Source organism: Hylobates moloch, unplaced genomic scaffold (genome assembly GCF_009828535.3).
Source record: "Hylobates moloch isolate HMO894 unplaced genomic scaffold, HMol_V3 SCAFFOLD_13, whole genome shotgun sequence".
Classification (NCBI taxonomy): Eukaryota; Metazoa; Chordata; class Mammalia; order Primates; family Hylobatidae; genus Hylobates; species Hylobates moloch.
In genome coordinates, this window is record NW_026652288.1 from 3,417,934 (window position 1) to 3,437,611 (window position 19,678).

General features: G+C 46.9%; 1 protein-coding gene across 5 annotated transcripts in view; it reads left to right on the forward strand.

Annotated features, from left to right (window-relative positions):
* DCDC2C (doublecortin domain containing 2C) overlaps positions 1-19,678 on the forward strand; it is a 139,958-nt gene that overhangs the window by 69,062 nt on the left and 51,218 nt on the right. For 4 of the 5 annotated variants that reach the window (XM_032172119.2, XM_058426792.1, XM_058426794.1 and 1 more), the window contains 3 exons: positions 2,541-2,641; positions 11,062-11,130; positions 17,104-17,145. In XM_032172119.2, the coding sequence (XP_032028010.1) occupies positions 2,541-2,641; positions 11,062-11,130; positions 17,104-17,145 (212 nt within the window). The remainder of the gene's footprint in view (positions 1-2,540; positions 2,642-11,061; positions 11,131-17,103; positions 17,146-19,678) is intronic. The other variant, XM_058426793.1, reaches the window with a different exon arrangement.

Consider the following 19,678-nt stretch of genomic DNA (forward strand, 5'->3'; position numbering starts at 1 on the left):
AGCAGCTGAACATTTTTAGAAGTCATTTTTCCTAAACACTCTTCCTCCCCTCTTGGCTTCTTCTTTTCTTTTATTTTGAGATGATGCCTTGCTCTGTCACCCAGGCTGGAGTGCAGTGGTGTGATCTCAGCTCACTGCAACCCCCGTCTCCTGAGTTAAGTGATTTTTGTGCCTCAGTCTCCCAAGTAGCTGGGCCTACAGGCACCTCCCACCACATCCGGCTAATTTTTGTATTTTTAATAGAGACAGGGTTTGGCCATGGTGCCCAGGCTGGTCTTGAACTCTTGACCTCAAGTGATCCAACTGCCTCGGCCTCCCAAAGTGCTGGGATGACAGGCATGAGACACCGTGCCCAGGCCCCCGTGGCTTCTGCTGCCTTCTAACACCTCTCAGGTTTTGTCCTCTTTGCACTCTGACGATCTCTTAGCTCCCCCTGCTGCTCCTCTCTCTACTTCTCAGCTATAAATCTGGATATCCCCTAGAGCTTCCCCCGTGGTCCTTTCCCCTCCGGGCCCTTCCCACTCCACAGTGAATGCACGGGCCATGGGGAGGTGAGGCAGGTGCATGAGTACATAGGTGGGAGTGTGGCCTACGTGCTCATGCATGTAGGGTTAGGGTTATGGTTAGGGGTATGGGGTTACGAGGCTACGAGACAGGTGTGTGAGCATGTAGGCAGGAGAGTGGACAGGTGGCTCTCAGACCAAAGCCTGCTGAACTCACTCTACCTGACATATGACTATATATCAAGAGCAATAGAAAATTTGATCACCGTGTATAAAACCTCTTCCTTGGCAATGTACATCCCACACAAGTAGCTGGGGCTGTCCAGCACACAGGCCTTCCATCTGGGAGGCAGCCTGGTGCTAGGATGTGGCTTTGGAGTTCAGATCCTAGCTGTGGCCCTCACTGACCATGGAACTGTGGGCCAATTCCTTACTGACCATAGGCATAGTAAGTTTGTTTGGGGATTGCTACGAGCTTTAAATATCAAATGCCTGGGACACAGTGGGCTTCCAGTGAATGCCACTTCTCCACCCCCTTCTCTCACCTTCCAACCTGTCACCCACGAGAGTAGGGACCCCTCTGGCTCAGTTCAGGACCCTGGGGACGGTTTTCCTCGGGCTGAGGGCTGGGAAGGGGGAGAAGGTCAAGAATGGGCCAGGTGACGGGTGAGGTAGGTCCAGGACTCTTGGCCAGAGAAATGAATGGGGCTGCAATTAGTTTCTGGTTTTGGATGATGGAGCTTGCCAGTGGCCACAGTCCTATCTTTTCGGACATTGAAGGAACCAGCCGGCTGACTTCTTCTCTTTTTGGATGTTGAAGGAACCGGCTGGCTGACTTCTCTTTCTCTTCTGCTGTCACCTGTTGCTTCGATCAGGATGAGAATAAACTTTTCAAGAATCTTGGGATTTTATAAGTGTTCGATGTATCCAATTGTGTTGCTAATTAAAATGATTTCTAGCAATCCATTAAGTTGACTACCTCACGGTGCACAACTTTAGCACCTGGTTGTTTGAACCCTATTGTTAAATAAGAGGCAGGGAAGCTGCATTTCCTTTCTTTTTTTTATTTTTTGTATTTGAGATGGAATTTGGCTCTTGTCACCCAGGCTGGAGTGCAATGGCATGATCTCCACTCACTGCAACCTCTGCCTCCCGGATTCAAGTAATTCTCCTGCCTCTGCCTCCTGAGTAGCTGGGATTACAGGCATCCACCACCATGTCTGGCTAGTTTTTGTATTTTTTAATAGAGACGGGTTTCACCATGTTGGCTAGGCCAGTCTCAAACTCCTGACCTCAGGCCTCCCAAAGTGTTGGGATTACAGGCGTGAGCCACTGCATCTGGCTGAAGCTGCATTCTCTTTCTTTCTTTTTTTTTTTTTTTTTTGATCTCGGCTCACTGCAAGCTCCGCCTCCCGGGTTCCCGCCATTCTCCTGCCTCAGCCTCTCCGAGTAGCTGGGACCACAGGCGCCCGCCACAGCGCCCGGCTAATTTTTTGTATGTTTAGTAGAGACGGAGTTTCAGCATGTTAGCCAGGATGGTCTCAATCTCCTGACCTCGTGATCCACCCACCTCAGTCTCCCAAAGTGCTGGGATTACAGGCGAAGCTGCATTCTCTTAAAGTTTATTCTATTACTCTGCGGTGCAGTGGGGTTGCTTTGCATGTATTTATTTCTAACGGAATTAACTGGACCCAGGCTTGGTGGACACAGGCCTTCCCTGCGCTTCATCTCGTGGAGTGGCTACCGTGGTGGGCACAGCAATCGCATGACTTTCAGGGTCCAGGACCTTCATGGAGACAGAGACAAAAGCAGACGGGGCTAAAATGGAGGCCACCACGCTGAGCACCTTGGCAGATGGAAACAGGAAGGGCGAGAGGGAAACGGGATGAGGCGGACGGGGTCTGGGACCCCAGACCAGGTGGCCTGCCCGAAGCTCCAGGATGCCTGACTTCGTAACTTGGGTTTGGGTCAGGAAATATGCAGTGGACTCCAGCTTCCCCATGGGTTTCAAAAGTTTGTCCGTGTGATTTTCCCCAGAAGGTGACGTGTATAAAGCACCGACTCCTAGCAAGGAAACCCAAGGGGCGCAGGACGTCAAAGAGGAGCACAATGTGCAGCTGGAGGTGCCTGTGGACCAGGTGGGTATCCGGGGTCCGATGTCCATGCCGTCTTCACTCCATTCCGTCACCTGACTTGCCTCAGCGTCATCCTTCACCCTCTCCCTGCAAATTCTCTCTGGACTCTAGAATGTTCTGTGTTCCTCCTAGTTAGAGACTGCTCATCTCACATCCTGTCTCAAGCATTTTCCTGTCTTCCCGTCTCCCCCACAGCTTCTGCTGGAGAGACGCCTTTTAACACTTCACTGTGTGTGACTGCAAATTTGGCTTCATCATTATTTGATGATTGTGTCTGTCCCCTCACTAAGCTACTGACTCCATAAAGAAAGGGGCTGGCTGCCTCGCTCACTGTTGGGCCCTGTACCTCGCAGAATTCCCGGCATGGAGGAGGACTTAGTAGTTTTTTTATGAAATGATGACTGAATATTGGAGTAAACAGTGTGATCAGATGGCATGATTATGAAACCCTGAGCCTCTGTTTCCTTATCCATAGATGGGGATGCTGTCTCTGTGCAGGTCTGTGTGTGGCCTGAGTGTGCGGCCAGCACTGGTGCATTGGTGGACGCTGGGGCACTGTTCCCTCCTCCTGGCCTCAGGGAGGAGTAGGGAGCAGGGTTCTGAGAAGAGGTGGGGTCAGGCCAGGGTTGCATCCCAGCTGCACACCTGAGTGAGTCTCCAGCACTCGGGCAAATGGCAGATTGTGCTCAATGATCTCCTAAAATGCATGCTTTGTCTTCACTACCCACCAGAAGGCAAAACAAGTACATTTCTAATTCTTAGTTTTTGAGCAAAGAATGTATATTCTCTGAAAGGTCAATATTAGCATTAGAGTTCCATTTTTATTTCTCTAAAATAGATGAGGTTCCACCCTTGCTCCTGGAATTATAAAGCACCAAATCCTGGTATCCAGCCAACTTTTCCACTCCTTTCTCTGAATGGATCACTCTTAACTTTGGCACTTTGTTTTTTAACTTCTGCTGTATTTCTTATTTTCTGTGACACATTTGAAAAATATTACAGACTGCATCTCAGTATTCTAGCTTTCCACTTCCGCTCTTGGCATTTTGAGCATCTTGCCTGTGAGTCCTGTCATATTTTCTAAATTTCTAGTAATATTGTTTTCTCTTTTCCTTGACATGTCAAAAGTGACAAAAAGATTTCATTTTCTTTGCAAATCCAAACTAACAGTTAAAATATTTCGTATTGCCCATTTAAGGAGTTTTCTAGTGATAAGGAAACTAGGACATTTTAGGCTGTTACTTGTATGCCAAATGTACCCTTGTCACTGGGATGTTACTGTGGCTTTCTGGGTGGTAGACTGTGTCCAACACAAGTTTTCAACACAGGCAGAATCCTCATATGACAAACACTGTTGTCATAACTTTGCGTGTAATAAGCATATTCATAAGTTTTGGTTGCTGGTGATTCTGATTTCTGTCGTCTTTGAGGCAGTGGAGTGAATTTGGTCACCCCGCACTAATGTGAAGTGAGAGGAGGGAAGAGGGCCAGCAGGTCCCTGGGACGCTCCACCCACCAGCCGTGGGGGAGGAGGGGCTTCCAGAAAGAGTTTTCTGTGCAGCAATTTTCCACGCCAGGTAGGGCGAAGTCTCAGCGAATGGAACTTTCTTGCTGTCAGGCGACAATATTAGCACAAGTCCTGTGGCTTTGAGCAACATAGAAACAGACTCTCAGCCATTGTCTGTGGACAGGAAGACCCCCCCGAGGGTGAGCTAGGTCACCCATCCTCCCTCTGCATCCTCCGCTCGTGGCGAGGGCAGAAAGAGCGGCTGTCAGCTGGGATGCTGGGGACAGCTGAGTCCCAGGAGGACCCTTCCTGCACAGCACACCCAGGGAGGATGTTACCTCACCTTGTCTCCCACTCGCCGGGTCCTGACGCGCAGTGGGTGTTTCACAAAGGCTTATGAAATCTGCCAGAAGTGGATACAAGAAAATCCCATGCGCTTGATCAACAGAGGCAAGGCATGAAGCTCAGGCCATGTAGACAGAGCGGTGCTGCCCAAATCGCGTTCTGCATCTTTGAAAATGCACACATGGGAAGCGCCGCTCTCATATCTCTCCTTGGGGGAATCATGGTGCACATGAGTGTATTGTTTCAGAGAAGTCTTAGAGTTATAATTATATATAAGCTTTTGGTTAATTCTGATTATTTCCCCACGAACCTTTTCTTGCTGGGACTCTTCGTGACACACAATTGAGGCCTTGCCTGTGTACGGTTGTCCAAGGACCTCCTTCTTTCCCGTGGAGCAGGAACGTAGGATGTGGTTGGTGCAGACCCTCTGTTCCTGGGACAGTCATGGACCGGGTGGGTGGCTGCGTCCGAGTGGGCCAAGCCTGGAGAACTTGCGTGAGGGTGGCTGGCTGCCCAGTCCCACTCTGTGCCTGTGCTGCCTGCTGGGCAGGCTCTTGGCCCTGAGTCAGGGTGACTGGCATCCCAATGGACACAGGGAAGGTGCATATATCCGTGTCGTGAGAACATCCCAGGCCATTAGTGAAGGACGGTTTGGCCCTAATATTATGCCTTCATGGTGCTGACTTCTTTAGTAATCTGGAATACTGTCTCCTGTTTTTGAGTAATTGATTTTAACTTTGTGGGTTAGCCTGAGCGTCTCACATGCTGTTTCTCACTGTGTCTGCAGTATTATGCTTTCTCCAGTGTAGTGCCACCATAAAGATAAAATATTACAAAATATAACATCCCGACTAGTAAATGTATGAATTTGGAGTCAAGCCTTCTAGGTTGAAGAAGGGAACCTCATGAACGCAGAGTCCTCCAAATCCCAGGCCATCGCTTCGTGGTCAGTGACACTAACAGCACAGCATCCGAGCATCCCTGGAGGATGTCCAGTGTGGGAGGACGCTTCGATTTTCCTGTGACACCTTCAGTATCTGTCACTAAACTCCCATTGTCAGGTTTGGAGAAATGAAGGATGGAGCCCATCCTTGGCCCCTGTGGAGGGGCCTCATGTGATCTTTGTGATTTGTGATGATAAATAAGACTTTGATTCCGCAGCCCGCTTTCCTGTCACCTTTCCTTTATTCCAGTGTCTAGGAGCTTCTCCCAGTACTTGTTAGTCGGTTCCAGAACATCTCATAGCTGTGCAGGGGAGGACAGAATGGAGCATGGCCTCACCGAATGTGGGCAGAGAGGGTCGGAGGCTTAGCTGGGAAGCCAGGTCGTTGGTGGTGTTGGGTGTTGGTCTTCCTGACAGTGCAAGATGACTGTTCATTGTGCATTTTGACCTGTGCTTGGATTTCTAGAATGTTCTTGTTTTTCTTGTTCAGCCTTTAATTGTTTTCTTATTAATTTACTCATAAAACAACACCTACTTTTAATCATACAAGTCACTTTTCTGTCCTCCAGCTTTTGTCACTTGGGTCTCTATCAACGGACACAGGGATTTCTGCAGAGCCCCTGGCTTATGGGCAGGTGTTGGGAGGTTCACACTGGCGTCTCAAGGCTCCTGGCTGTTTTGAAAGCTCATTCTTGTAGCACAAACTTGACATGGAGACCCTCACAGAGTTCTGTGGGTGCTCATCTGTGGCTCATGAGAGAATCAAGATTGGGGTTCTGCATTAGGGAAGCGGTACCTTGAGTTAATCCAGTGATCTCAGTTACCTGGGTCATAAAAGTGGGAAGCTTCAGAGTCACTGAAACTCATTTGTCCTGAACTAAGTGGTTGTGAATAGGACGGAAGGCTTAGCTTGTGGGAATTGCAATGGGAGCAAGAGGGACAGGGTGTCGGGGTGGAAGATGTGGGGTGTGGCCAGCTGTCAGAGAGAAGGCGATTCACTGGGTTGTGGCATGAATTATCGCCAGTCTTTAATGACCCCCTGTTTTTTTCCCTCTTAGGCTGCATTCCCTCCTTTCTTGGGTTTTTATTTTTAAGAAATTATAATTTATTTTCAAACTTTTTTTTATTTTTGGTTATAATAGCAGATAATGTAACCCCTTGGCATCCACCCCTCCCCCACCATCTCCATCAGCAGAGGGAATTTGTAGATGGACGGGGGTGCATGGCCTGCGTGCCTGCTGCCTGATAAGCTTTCATTCTCAGAGAGCAGTGAATTTTTACACTAAAGTCTCGAGTCATTTTACCCCAATGTTAAGGAACAATTTTCTTACAATCTGTGCAAAAAATGGCACCCAGGTATTAAAACATTAATGTTGAAATTCTGATTTAAGTACTACATTTTTACAAAAGCAAGGTCTTCTTCCAGTGATAAGATTATATTTAGTTTTGTAACTACTTTAAGAAGGTGGGCAAATGTGTACAATTGGAAACCCTGCCAGGTCCAGGACACTCACCTGTGATTCCTTTCTTGGGGAAATAGTCTAGAATTCCCTCTGAACATGGCAAATTCCATTTTAGTAGAGCAGGCTGCTTCATCCTTCCCCAGGTGGTAAGTAGGCTGTGCAAACCCCAGGTCTTCAGCTGATGAGCGAGAAGCATGGTTTGACTGAAATCACAAAGGACTGGGTCCATTTCTACTCTTCTAAAATCCGGTTATTTTTAGACAGTCTCAAAGAGTCAGTGCAAAAGGAGAGTACCTTTCCTTGGATTCTCAAATAGCAACTAGGGCAGTGCCCTCTGCACTGTGCCTCCCAGGGGTGTAATGCATTTCCCTCCAGAGAAAGAGATAAGAATAAGCCACCAACCAAAGAGAAACCAAAATAATTGGGACTAATTAGGAGAAGGTCAATCTAAACTTGGGTAATCTGTGAATTGTTTAATTGGAAAAAACCTAATGAAGCTTTAGGCTTTGGCACTTTTATCTGTGTAGAGTAAGTCAGACGGAGGCCACCCAGATCCTTGGGGTGTTGGCTTTAATGAATAAAAAGTATAATTAGCTACTGTATCTGTAAGGATGTTTGGTTATAAGGAATGGGAAACTTCAAGAGAAGTGGTTTAAACAGTCAGGAACGTCTATTAGGCCACGTAACAGAAGGACTCAAGCCTTCTGTGTGGGAGAGGCTCTGGGGTTGGCCCCTTCGAGCCTCGGGGAATGGCCGGGCACCCCATTCTTCCACCGCCTCCCTCTGAGCCTTCACCTTTGTCCTTGGGCTTGTCTCCTCATGATCTCAAGGCGGCAGTCTCTGCTGTGGCTGGCACACTGAGACATAGAATGCTGGGAAGAGTAGAGAGACTGCACCATTTAAACAGTGAGGAAAGGCTTTCCCAGGGGCCCCTCTGAAAGCTGCCACGTGTCTATGCCTGTCTTGTCCCTAGCCAGGGAGAGGTGATTGACCTTGGGCGGTTTAGAGGAATCAGCCTTTACTTTTCGTGTCTGGAAAGGGATTCAGGCTCCCCTGAAATGTATGAATAGTATTTGAAAAAAGTTTGAATTTTTGATTTTTTGTTTTTTGAGATGGAGTGTTGCTCTTGTTGCCCGGGGTGGAGTACAGTGGCACAATCTCAGCTCACTGCAACCTCTGCCTCCCAGTTCAAGCGATTCTCCTGCCTCAGCCTCCCAAGTAGCTGGAATTACAGGCATGCACCACCATGCCTGACTAATTTTTTGTATTTCGTAGAGACGGCGTTTCACCATGTTAGTCAGGCTGGTCTCGAACTCTGGACCTCAGGTGGTTCACCTGCCTCAGCCTCCCAAAGTGCTGGGATTACAGGCATGAGCCACCGCGCCTGGCTGAATGTTTTTATTTTTTTGGTGAGGAACAAGGTAGGGAGTGGCTCTGAGCTAGGCAGCTGTGGCTGTGGGCTAGGCAGCTGTCAGGGTACAGGATGTTTAATCTGTGCCATCTGCCCCTTCTTCATCACAGAAGGAGAAGTCCGTCCTCTCCTGCCCGTATCTCCCCTCCTCCCAGACGCTGGGTCCTGTCCCGCTCGGAGCCTCTCAGGACTGTATGTCATCAACTGCTTAATAATTCTCTCTCCCTCCTTGGTGTCTTCAGCTTCTCCCATGCCCAAGTCCTTCTGGCTGGCATATGAGCATGCTGAAAGCACTCTTGTTATGAGTAAAAACAACTCTTTCTTGGTCTCAGTCCTCTTTGAGCATGTCTCTGTCCCCTCATGTGTGGAGCTGGTCTGCAGGGAGTGGCGTCTCCTCACTTTCTCCATCTTCTCCCCTCTTCTTTATCTCTTCAGGCTTCTGCCCGTAGTGGCACAAAACAGCTCTTCCGCTCCGTGCCACCAAACCCAACACATTCCCCAGTTCTTGTCGCACAGGACCTTCACTGCCCATTGGCGCTCCTGACCACTCTGTTTTCCTTGCAATGCTCTCTTCCTTTCGCAAGAGAATCTCGTCAAACGAGACTCCTGACTTCTCTTTTCCCTCTGGCCATTCATTGTCCTTCTCTTAGGCTTCTGGTCATTTCACTGGCCATCAGATGCTGGTGTTCAGCAAGGATGAGGGGTAGGGCATCTTCTCCTCTCACTCTGGATGTCCTCTCTATGTGATATAAAATTCTGTATCATGCCAGCGTCAGTGTGTGTGACCTCCAGGAGCATATGCACATCTGCTGAATTAACACCTCCTGTAGATGTCCTAAGACACTGAAGCTCAGCAGAGTGAGAACGCAACTCATGGTCTCCTTCCCCTGTCCTCAAACCTTCTTCTCTTCCTGTATCTGTGCATGAATGACACCCCGATCCATTCAGTAAGACAAAAGGGAAACTGAAGAGGTATTCCTGAGACTGACCTCTTCAACCCTTCTGTCTCCAGATCACCTTGGACTCTGCAGTTTTACCTCCTAAATGTGTCTGGAATCTCTGCATCCCTCTCTGCCTGTGTTACCATCGCTCTGGTCCCACTTAGCATCCTCTTTTGGTTAGATTGCTGCTGTCACTTCTGCTTTTCATGCACTGACCCCCAGCAAGTCTGAAGCTCAGCGCTTCTTCCCACAACAGGGCTGTGCACATGCTGGTCCGTGCGCCAGGCATGTTTTTCCATCTGTTTTTATATATCAACATTGGTTCATCCTTCAGATTTTACATTAATAGTCAATTACTAGAGGATATCTTTGTTGCTGTCCCATATATGTTAAATACTATTACATTCTCTTTCTGTTCCATGTACCTCTCCTTGTAGCACCTGTCACAGTCGTTTTGTTTGTGTGACTAATTAATATCTGTCTTCCCTATAAGACTCTCAACTTCTTGAGGGCCTTGTTTGTTTGTACTCATAATCACTTGTGTCTTCTGGCATTGTAGTATTCAGTACGGTGGGTGTCCTCTATATACCTGCTGAATAAATGAATCAATCAATGATTGATGTCACATCGACTATTCTTTAAAATAACATGTTTTTGATTGACATTATGTTGATTTTTTAAAATAATGTGTTCTTACAAAGCTTATTTTTTTTACATGGTTTGAGCACTCCCCATAGAGTTTTAATCATTGAGACTGCTTTTCTACATAAGCTATAGGAAGATAATGCTCACACAGGCTTGGTCTGAGTTTTCAGAAGGTCTGAGGTCTGGGCTGATGGGGTTGGCCATACCGAAGACATACCTACATGTCTGCCTCGCCACAGAACCCTGTTCTTGCACATTCAAGGTCAGCTGGCAGGAGCCGTTGGGTCTTTATGGCTCATTACTAATGGCAGTTCTTTTGCTCTGGTCACACAGTGAGAATGCACTTCTCTACCCACTTTGACTCAGGGTGGTGATGCCACCCGCCTTCCCTGATGACAGGTGAGTGGTTCCAGGCAGGTGCATGAACAGCCAGCGTGTGATTTCCCACACTGCATCTTCTCTTCCTTTGCAGTCAGGAAACAGGAGGTGCCGGGGCCTCCATCAGTGGGTTTCCTGAGTGGCTGTGGGGATGGGACACCCCCTGGCCAGCTGCCATGCCTGTGCAGCACGCATGCTTGGTTGCCTTGTTATTGCAGCCTCATCAGCCTGCCCTGACTGCTACAGAAATATAAAAGAAGTTGGTCCTGGAGAGTCTTTTCTTTGGCCACAGAACCACATGCTTTTCCCCAAGAGCAGAGAGGGGCTGCGGGACACAGATTAGGACAGATCCTTGTCTTCTGCCAGTGTGCCATGAAAACTAGGAAATAACCATGGAAAGTAAGAACCCACTGCTATGTGAGGAGTGAGGGCAGGCAGGCTGTGGAGGGCGTCTGCTGACCAGGGAGCAGAGGGCCCTGGATGGGGTCCTTATGGTGCCCCGAGAATTACGAAAGCACCTGCTGACCAGAGGTCTCTGGAGCACCCACACCACTCCTTATAAGAAAGAGGTTTCTCCGGCAATTTTACCAAGCAGGTTGACATTTTCCTGGTGGAGTCAAACACAGAAATGCGGAGTGGGTGCCATTCTGTATCTGGAGAAACTGCGGTGACTTCCCCAGCTTTACCCATAGAAGTGGTCTAGAAGGCTGCACTATTTCACGTGCTCTCTGATTTTTTTAAAGGAGTTCGACATAAGCAGTTGATAAAATGCGGTGTATTTTCTCCCCAGAGACAAGCTGAGATAGTTAAAGAAGATGAAGAGATACATGAGAACACCCCTGATTTTGAGGGCAACAAGGTGAGTTCATTTTATTTTGTGTTTAATGGCCTGGATCTAAGGCACCTGACACGTTGAATAGAGCTCACGTTTGGTGGTGAAAGGATCTGAGATCACAAGTCGGTTCCAAAACACAAGCCAGCACGGTATTGGAAGCGAGCGCATTTCCCAGGCAGCTGTGGACGTGATCAGTTTTCCTGTGCCAGACAATTACATGAGTCATTTTAATCGCATCTACACTTGTCCTAATTACTTTCCACTGTACTTCTAGTCACAAACCTAAAAACTTTTTCCCCAGCAAGTTTCTGGAGGTACTTTTAGCAGGGAATGTCCAGGGAGGTGAAGGAAGGCAGCCGGTGTGCAGGTGGCTTTGTGGAGTGGACACCTGGGGCGCTGACTGGTGTGGTTTGTGCTGTGGTGTCAGTAGCTGGTCCTGCTGGGGAGCACGAGGGTGAGGGTGTGCGGTGCCCGTGTGCAGATGGCAGTGGAAGCCAGCGCAGGACGCTTGGCAGTGTGGGTTCTTGCTCGCTCTTCTTCCTCTCTGGATGTCCTGGAAACTTCCTCCATGCAGGGACTGTGTGTCTGTGGTCCTCTCTGAGATTATGCAGCTTATCATCCACATAAAATATGTGTATCAGGAAAACAGAATTTACTTTAAATGTATTATTTTTAGCTAAGAAGTGGACTTTGTTTTCAGAATTCTGTCTGTGGATCTTTATTTTTGTTTCAGGGTAGTCTCTTGTTTTTAAAAGTTTGGCCGCAGTCAGGAAGCTGTGTAATTGATCGTTGCACAGGAGGCTGTGGAATGAGCTCCCGGATTTATTAAGTCTGGGAGATGCAGTCTGAGTTTATTCTCCAGGGCTGTAAACAGGTGGGGATACTCACAGCCCTGCCAGGAGTCACCTTGTTTTGCTCTTAAACTTGCGCTGCAGCTTCCTGGCTGCCACCTCGAAGAAAGGGGAGGAGTGACCCCAGGGAGCTTGTGCGAGAGTGCTGGAGCCACGCAGGTCACCCCCGGCGCTTGACACTACGTGGAACGGGTGTTTGTTGGAAGGGATATGGGTCCTCAGGAAGTTAGTTCAGGTTTTTAAGAAAACACCAAAGCAGCTTCTGATCTAAAACATACAGTCAAAGAGAACACACTTGTAAAACAGCTCATTCTTTCTTATATTCCTGGATAATTGTGGAAAGGTATCCTGTCTGTATCTGGATAAGTAGGGAAGACTGTCAGATGAAGAGCAAAGACAGCTTTTTATTTCTTTGGCACCCTCCGTCGAGGGTAAGAGTGTGTTTTCAGAGCAGGAGTGAGAGTGCAGACGTTTGTCTTAGAGCATTAGGCTAAGAGGGGCAAACAAGCCACTGGCTTACCTTGCTTACCCTCAAGGAGAGGATGCTATTATGTGAATGGCATATTTCAATAGCAATATAACCCAGGCCTTCTGACTGCAGTGAGTTTGTGCTCTCTCCTGAATCCCTTGTGCACACTGGTGGTTGAATTTGTCATCTGTGTTTAACTGACTTGTTACGGAAATCTACTCAGGCTGCTGGGGGGATCCATGCGTATTAGTGACTTGATAACAGCCAGTAGCAGATTTAATTTCTTAGAGTGAATCAAAATGTCTTTCTTAATGTAAGCACTGTCACTGGAATTCAATGGCAAACCCAAGCACCTAGTCCTCAGGTATCCGGGCCAAGGATCTAAAAGGTGACAGGGACAGCCATACCTTGGTTCTCTTGCCTGGGCATTAATGACGGGAGACAGGACAGGGAGGGCTGGGGAGTAAACGAAGACATCCAGAGCTTCACCGTGCACCAGGCACTGTGCAGCCATTCCCACATACCCGGCCCTGTCTCCACTGCACAGTCGATCTTTAAGGAAGGCAGAATAAACACGATTAAAAGCAATGAGATGGGGAGTTTAGGTAGCTTGTTGGCATCACGCAGGAGGTGATGGGGCTTGAATTTGAAGCCCATTTTGAGCGATTCCAAAGGCTGTGTTTTCTTCTTCCAGTGAACCATGCTGGTTATTTATATGTAACTTCCCGGAAGAGGTATTTCCCGTATCAGGCTTCACACTGTGTCCCTCGTAGATACTGTTGTTTCGTTGGCGTCACCTACTGCTTCAAGTGGTGCAGGATGGCTCAAGTGTTTCAGTTCTAACAGCTCCGTCTTTGCTTCTAACATGACTGAAACAAAACTCTGTTGATGTGAAGCAACCCATGGGGTTGAAGGTAATTGGCCCTAAAATTTGGCCCACGTTTTTGAGGGCTCAAGAAGAGCAAGCATTTTATATGCATTATAATAGCTGTAATAACAATTAAAAAGAAGCAGGGATCAATTAGCCCTTCCTGGCCAATAGGCCACGGTGAGCTAACCCTGCTCTCAATGAACTGTAGTTCACTTGGCACTTCATTTGTACGTTCATTTGACAAATTAATCATATGACATTTATTTGATATTGATTATATTAAAATTTTTAGGCATATGATTGCTGGCTTGACCTCCTCAAAGACCGGGATTGTGCCCTGTCAACTTAGGTATCATTCAGTGTCTTATATACAGTAGGTGTTTAATAAATATCTGCGGATTTGCTTTCAGTTGCCTATGATGAAGTTACTTAAATATGTAATCCTGGAGTCAAATGCTAATTACCTTGCAAAGTTGTAAGAAGACATATTATAAACTTTATTTATAAATATGTGTTATTCAGGCACAGTGGCTCACGCCTGTAATCCTGACAATTTGGGCGGCTAATGCAGGAGGATTGCTTGAAGCCAGGAGTTTGAGAACAGCCTGGGAAACCTAGAGACCCTGTTGCTACAAAAAATTAGTGAAATGAAAAAAGGTAGCCAGGTGCAGTGGTGTGCACCTGTAGTCCCAGCTCCCTGGGAGGCTGAGGTGAGAGGATTGTTTGGGCACAGGAGGTTGAGGCTGCCGTGAGTTACAGTTGTGCCACTCCAGCCTGGGTGACAGAGAGAGACTCCATCTGGAAAGAAAAACAACTATTACTACTATATATAGAAAAGATTTCTGATGCTTGATCACAAACGTGTTATTTTTGTGGTAAAATACAAATGATTTTTGTGGTAATATATAAATACAATTTGCCATTTAACCGTTTTCAACGTGCAGTTCAGCAGCATTCATCACGTTCTCCGTGTTGCACAGTCACGGCCACAGTCTGGTTCCAACCCCTTCTCATCTCCTCACACTGAAACTCTGTGCCGGCTCCCTGTCCTGCGCTAACTCCCTGTTCCTTGCTTTGCCTAGCCCCAACTGTGTTGTCGTTTGAAGCACTCAAAACCATCCCGGCCTGAAAGAGCTGTTCAGATGCAAGTGTCATGATGGGATCGTCCTCAGCTGCAGCCCCGGGTGCATTTGTTTTATAATTATGTATGTCAATAGCATAGAAGTGGGAGCAATCAAAATCAAAAGCAAAAATAGAACCGTGCTTTTGGATGACACTTCCTCATCCTCAGAATACTTTCAACATGTTAATTTTACAGTCACTACAATTCTGATGATATTGGGCACTGTAATAACATTTTTCATCCTTAAAAAGGGAATGTTATTAACATTGGAACACTGGAATTTTCTTCAGTTCTTTTTTTTTTTTTTTGAGATGGAGTCTCGCTCTGTCACCCAGCCTGGAGTGCAGTGGCGTGATCTCGGCTCACTGCAAGCTCCACCTCCTGGGTTCACACCATTCTCCTGCCTCAGCCTCCCGAGTAGCTGGGACTACAGGCACCTGCCACCACACCTGGCCAATTTTTTGTGTTTTTAGTAGAGACGGGGTTTCACCGTGATAGCCAGGATGGTCTCAATCTCCTGACCTCATGATCCACCCACCTCCGCCTCCCGAAGTGCTGGGATTACAGGCGTGAGCCACGGCGCCCGGCCTTCTCCAGTTCTTAGTGCTTGATTTGTTTGGACTCATTGGTTCTAAAACATCTTATGTGCAAGCAGCACTTTTTAATTTACACTACCTGCAAAGTTTGTAAAGGAATGCGTCATGGTTTTGAAAAGGTTCAATCCCTTTCTAAAGCAAGATGGAAAGTATGAATGGCAATGCCAAAAAATGTATCCATAGGCCACGTACCCAGGGCTCTCTCCAAGGATGGCACGAGCTTTCTGTCGTTGGAAGTTATCTCCATGCGGTCTGTGGCCAGCTCTGGAGGGACGCTTTAGAGAACGGTTATGATTTTGGGGTGATGATTTTCTCTTCCTCCAAGAGCGTCCTGTGCACGTTCTGGCCTCTCCGGAGCTGTGCCTGATGCCGGCTGCACGTCTGCCTTTCCAGCTCTCACCCACTTCAGGGCTCGCTGCAGAGCCAGCCTCGTCCTTACGGCTCTCTGGATCCTTCTTCCCCAGGGAGTATCTCTTTCCCTGCTAACCTCCACTAGTATTTTGTTTGTCCTTCGTACGCCATCCAAAGCACAGTTTGGCTTTAATCAGAGCTGTTTGTGTACGTCTACTGTCTCTTCTGAGTGATTTACATTTTCTGAAGGAAGAGTCTTGACTTAATTCATTTTGGTGTCATCGTTAGTGCCTTTCGTATCACCTTGCACACAGGAGTAACTGATCTTGAGCTTGATAGAGACTCTGGAAGATAAGTGGCAGTGGAGGTAGCGTGGGGGCATCGCAAGGCCTCTGGCCTGAGGCTGGAGTGTGGCCAAGCAGGAGCTGAGCGTGGCCCCGGTAGAGGGGACTAAAGATGAAGGTGGATGTTCAGTGAGTCTCAAAAGGCTGTAGCAGAAGAAGTAATTATCCCCAAAGCCTTGATGTTTATCTACATGAATATCAAACTTTTCTCTTTGGAAAATTTCATAAAGTCAAAAGCTAAACAAAATAAGGAAGAAAATGTTTGCAATACAAATCAAATTTTCTTGATTTACACAAGTCTCATAAATCATTAACACAAAGCCCAATAAAAAGAAAGGCAAATAAGACAAATGAGAAATTCACAAAGAAGAATACAAATTTCCAAAAGACATAAGGAAATATGTCCATATCATTCCTAATTAAAGAAATGCAAATAATAAAAATGAGGTTTTTTTTGTTGTTAAATCAGACTGACAATGTCGAGTGCTTAATAAATCTAGATTAGGGATTTGTTTTACAATATCCCTCTTGCAGATAATTGAATGCTGTATTTTTATGTTAATATAGATGCAGAAAAGCAGCAATGCTTCTTATTAGGGCCATGTATAAATCAATGCAGCCCTTTGGAAAAGAGCTTTTGCTCTTTCTATTAAAATTAAATTTGTACTTTTTAAAACCATTTTATCATAGCTACGAATATCTTCTGCACTTTTCTTGACCATTATTATGATAGCTAGGAATATCTTACAAATATATTAATTAACAACTATTAATATTTGTTATATTAATATTCAATAAAGAGAGAGAGGGACAGGAAGAGAGAGAGGGAGATTGACTCTGATTTTGGGGTGATGATTTTTTCTTCCTCCAAGAGAATTGTTATATTGTTATATTAATATAACAAATATTAACATATTACAATATATTAATGACTATTAATAGAAACAAATGCAATGTTCATCTACAGGGTTGGTTGATTAACTTATGTTTTACCAATAGAATGGAATACAATACAGCTGTGAAAATAATTAGATAGACTCATATAACAGAAGGATGGGAGCTCCAAGATGTTATATTAAGTGAAAAAAAAAATCAAAGTGCAACAGAGAATACAGGTATGACACGCTGCCTTTTGCATAAGAATGATCAAAAAGAGGTGCATAAAAACAAAGAATTTAGAATGGGGAACAAAATGGAAGGAAGTAGGAGGAACAGAGCAGCGAGTCGGTAGTGCGGATGAGGCTTGAGGCTTTACACCAAGCTCCTGAATGACGTGTATGAGAAAGAATTTGACCTCCCCGAGAAGCTGAGTAGAGGCGGAGGAGATAAAGGATTTATTATACAACATGCGTCTTGCGATAGTTGATTCCTATATTTATTTTTTAATACTAGGATAAAGAAGATGCAAGGCTTTGTGAAGATGTTGAAAGAAAGGTTTGTATCAACAACAAACGCTGTAGTTTTGCATTTTCTATTCTGAAGACAGACCTAACAAGAGAATCCACGGATCCCCAAATCTTGTCAGGTGCTTTTTAGGAATATAACTTTTATGCCTCTGTCATACACCGTAACTCTGTTTTCCAGAGTTAGAAAACAAACTTGGAGGAAAGAAGCATAATCATGGCCTTTCACATAGGTGGATGGATCCTCGGGAAAGGCAGATAAGAACCAGGAGTAAAAAGCGCTCTAGGGCAGCGCGTGGCTGGCGTCTGAAGGTGCAGCTTTTATGACTGCCTGGAAAACCTGGAAAACGCGTATGAATTATCTGCCAGCTACATCTGTAGTCACTCACTTAGGTTTTCCAGGCAGTCATAAAAGCTGCACCTTCAGATACCAGCCATGAAGCTAAGGATGGATGTGCTTGCCTGGCAAGGGCGAGGGAGTGGGGGGCTCACAGCCCTGGGGAAAGCAGATGTATAGCTGGGCCGGGGACCCCACCTGGCAGTGGAAGGTGCTTCCTCCTAGAAGTGCTGCTTTCCCTGCCATCAGCAATAGCTCTGTCCTCAGCAGGACTGAGTTCTCATCCTGAGTTGGTAGATGACTAAGTAATGACAGTGATTTTTGTCTGAGTGTGTCAAGTTTCATTTATTTAGTCTTTAGTTTTCCTAGACAGCTCAGCACTCTGCAAAGGACGTGAGTCCTGATGACACTTGGGGAGGTTAACCTAACCCAAGCCAGCGTCTGCACGCCTCGGGGACTTGGATCAGCTCCGCCTGGCCTTGGCTGCTCCAGTACCTGCCGGATGTGTGGCTTCGGGAACACTCCTTAAAACCTGATTGCCTCAGTTTACTCCTCTATTCAAAGTTTGTCTGTCCAATCGTTTATAACAAAATCAACCTCCAGGAGAGAATATGTGTAAAGTCTGCTTAGTGTTACTACTTATTCTTATTATTAGAAATAGCTGACTTGCAAAATATTTCTGACCATATTACGGGGGAGGGGAACACGTGTGAGCTGTGTCCTGCCCATGCACAGAGCCTCTGGTGTGGATGTGTCCCCACTGTGCAGTGAGCCTCTCATGCAGATGTGTCCTGCCTGTGCACGGAGCCTCTGGTGTGGATGTGTCCCCACTGTGCAGTGAGCCTCTCATGCAGATAGATGTGTCCTGCCTGTGCACGGAGCCTCTGGTGTGGTGTGTCCCGCTCGTGCACGGAGCCTCTGGTGTGGGTATATCCTGCCTGTGCCCAGAGCCTCTGGTGCAGGTGTATCCTGCCCGTGCATGGAGCCTCTTGTGTGGGTGTGTCCCCCCCGTGCACGGAGCCTCTGGTGTGAGTGTGTCCCGCTCGTGCACGGAGCCTCTAGTGTGGGTGTATCCCGCCCATGCACAGAGCCCCTGGTGCGGGTGTATCCTGCTGGTGCACGGAGCCTCTGGTGTGGGTGTGTCCCGCCTGTGCACGGAGCCTCTGGTGCGGTGTGTCCTGCCCGTGCATGGAGCCCCTGGTGTGGATGTTTCCCGCGCCACCCACCACACCCCTCGCCCCGCCAACCCGGTGCAGTGAGCCTCCCATGCAGATGTGCCCTGCCTGTGCACAGAGCCTTTTGTGTGGGTGTGTCCCGCCTGTGCATGGAGCCTCTGGTGTGGGTGTGTCCCCCAGTGCACGGAGCCTCTGGTGTAGCTATTTCATGCCCCCCGTCCAGAGCCTCTTATACAGATGTGTCCCGCCTGTGCACAGAGCCTCTCGTGTGGGTGTGTCCCACCTGTGCAGGGAGCCTGTGGTGCGAGTGTGTCCCACCTGTGCACGGAGCCTGTGGTGTGGATGTGCAGGCAGCCTTGTGGCTGGAAGGGCACTAAATTCCTGTTTTAGGTTTTCCACTGACTTGCTAGGTGTCCTTTGTTAAGTAACTTGATTGATTCAATCAACAATCATTTTACATGTTTATAGGTTTACTTTTCAAGAATCAATGAGACAATGGATTGGAAAGTTCCTGAAAAGTATAACATATCTGTGTTTAAAATGGTGTTTATAGTATTTGTATTTGAGCTAGATAATGAAAGTTTTGTTCCTCAGCTTGAAATTAGACACTTGATTTTCCCCACTCTTAACTCCCTTGTTGAAATCAGTGTAATCCGTTTTGTTATGTGGCGTATTCCATCCTCTGAACTCTCTGTGGCCAACCTGACTGCACGTGACTGGGAAAACTAATGTGTGTTCATAGCGATGTCCCTGAAGGAAAATAATGTCTGGTTTGAATGTCAAGTAATCCTTTGGAGCATTTATCCCTTGTTTGGCACACAGGTTACTCTTTTAAAGGGAATATTTTACCAAACATAAAGGAATGAAAAGAATGCTAATTTGGCCACATGCAAACTCTGTGCAAACAGTTTCATTTCTCCCAGGCTTGGTTTCCTTACCTGTGAAAGCGAGATAATTTCCCACTGGTGAAATGAGTGTAAAGATTAGAAGTGTTTACAAGTGCCTTTTCCTTACTCAGTGGTCTGGGGATAAATGCTATCTACTGTTGTTAC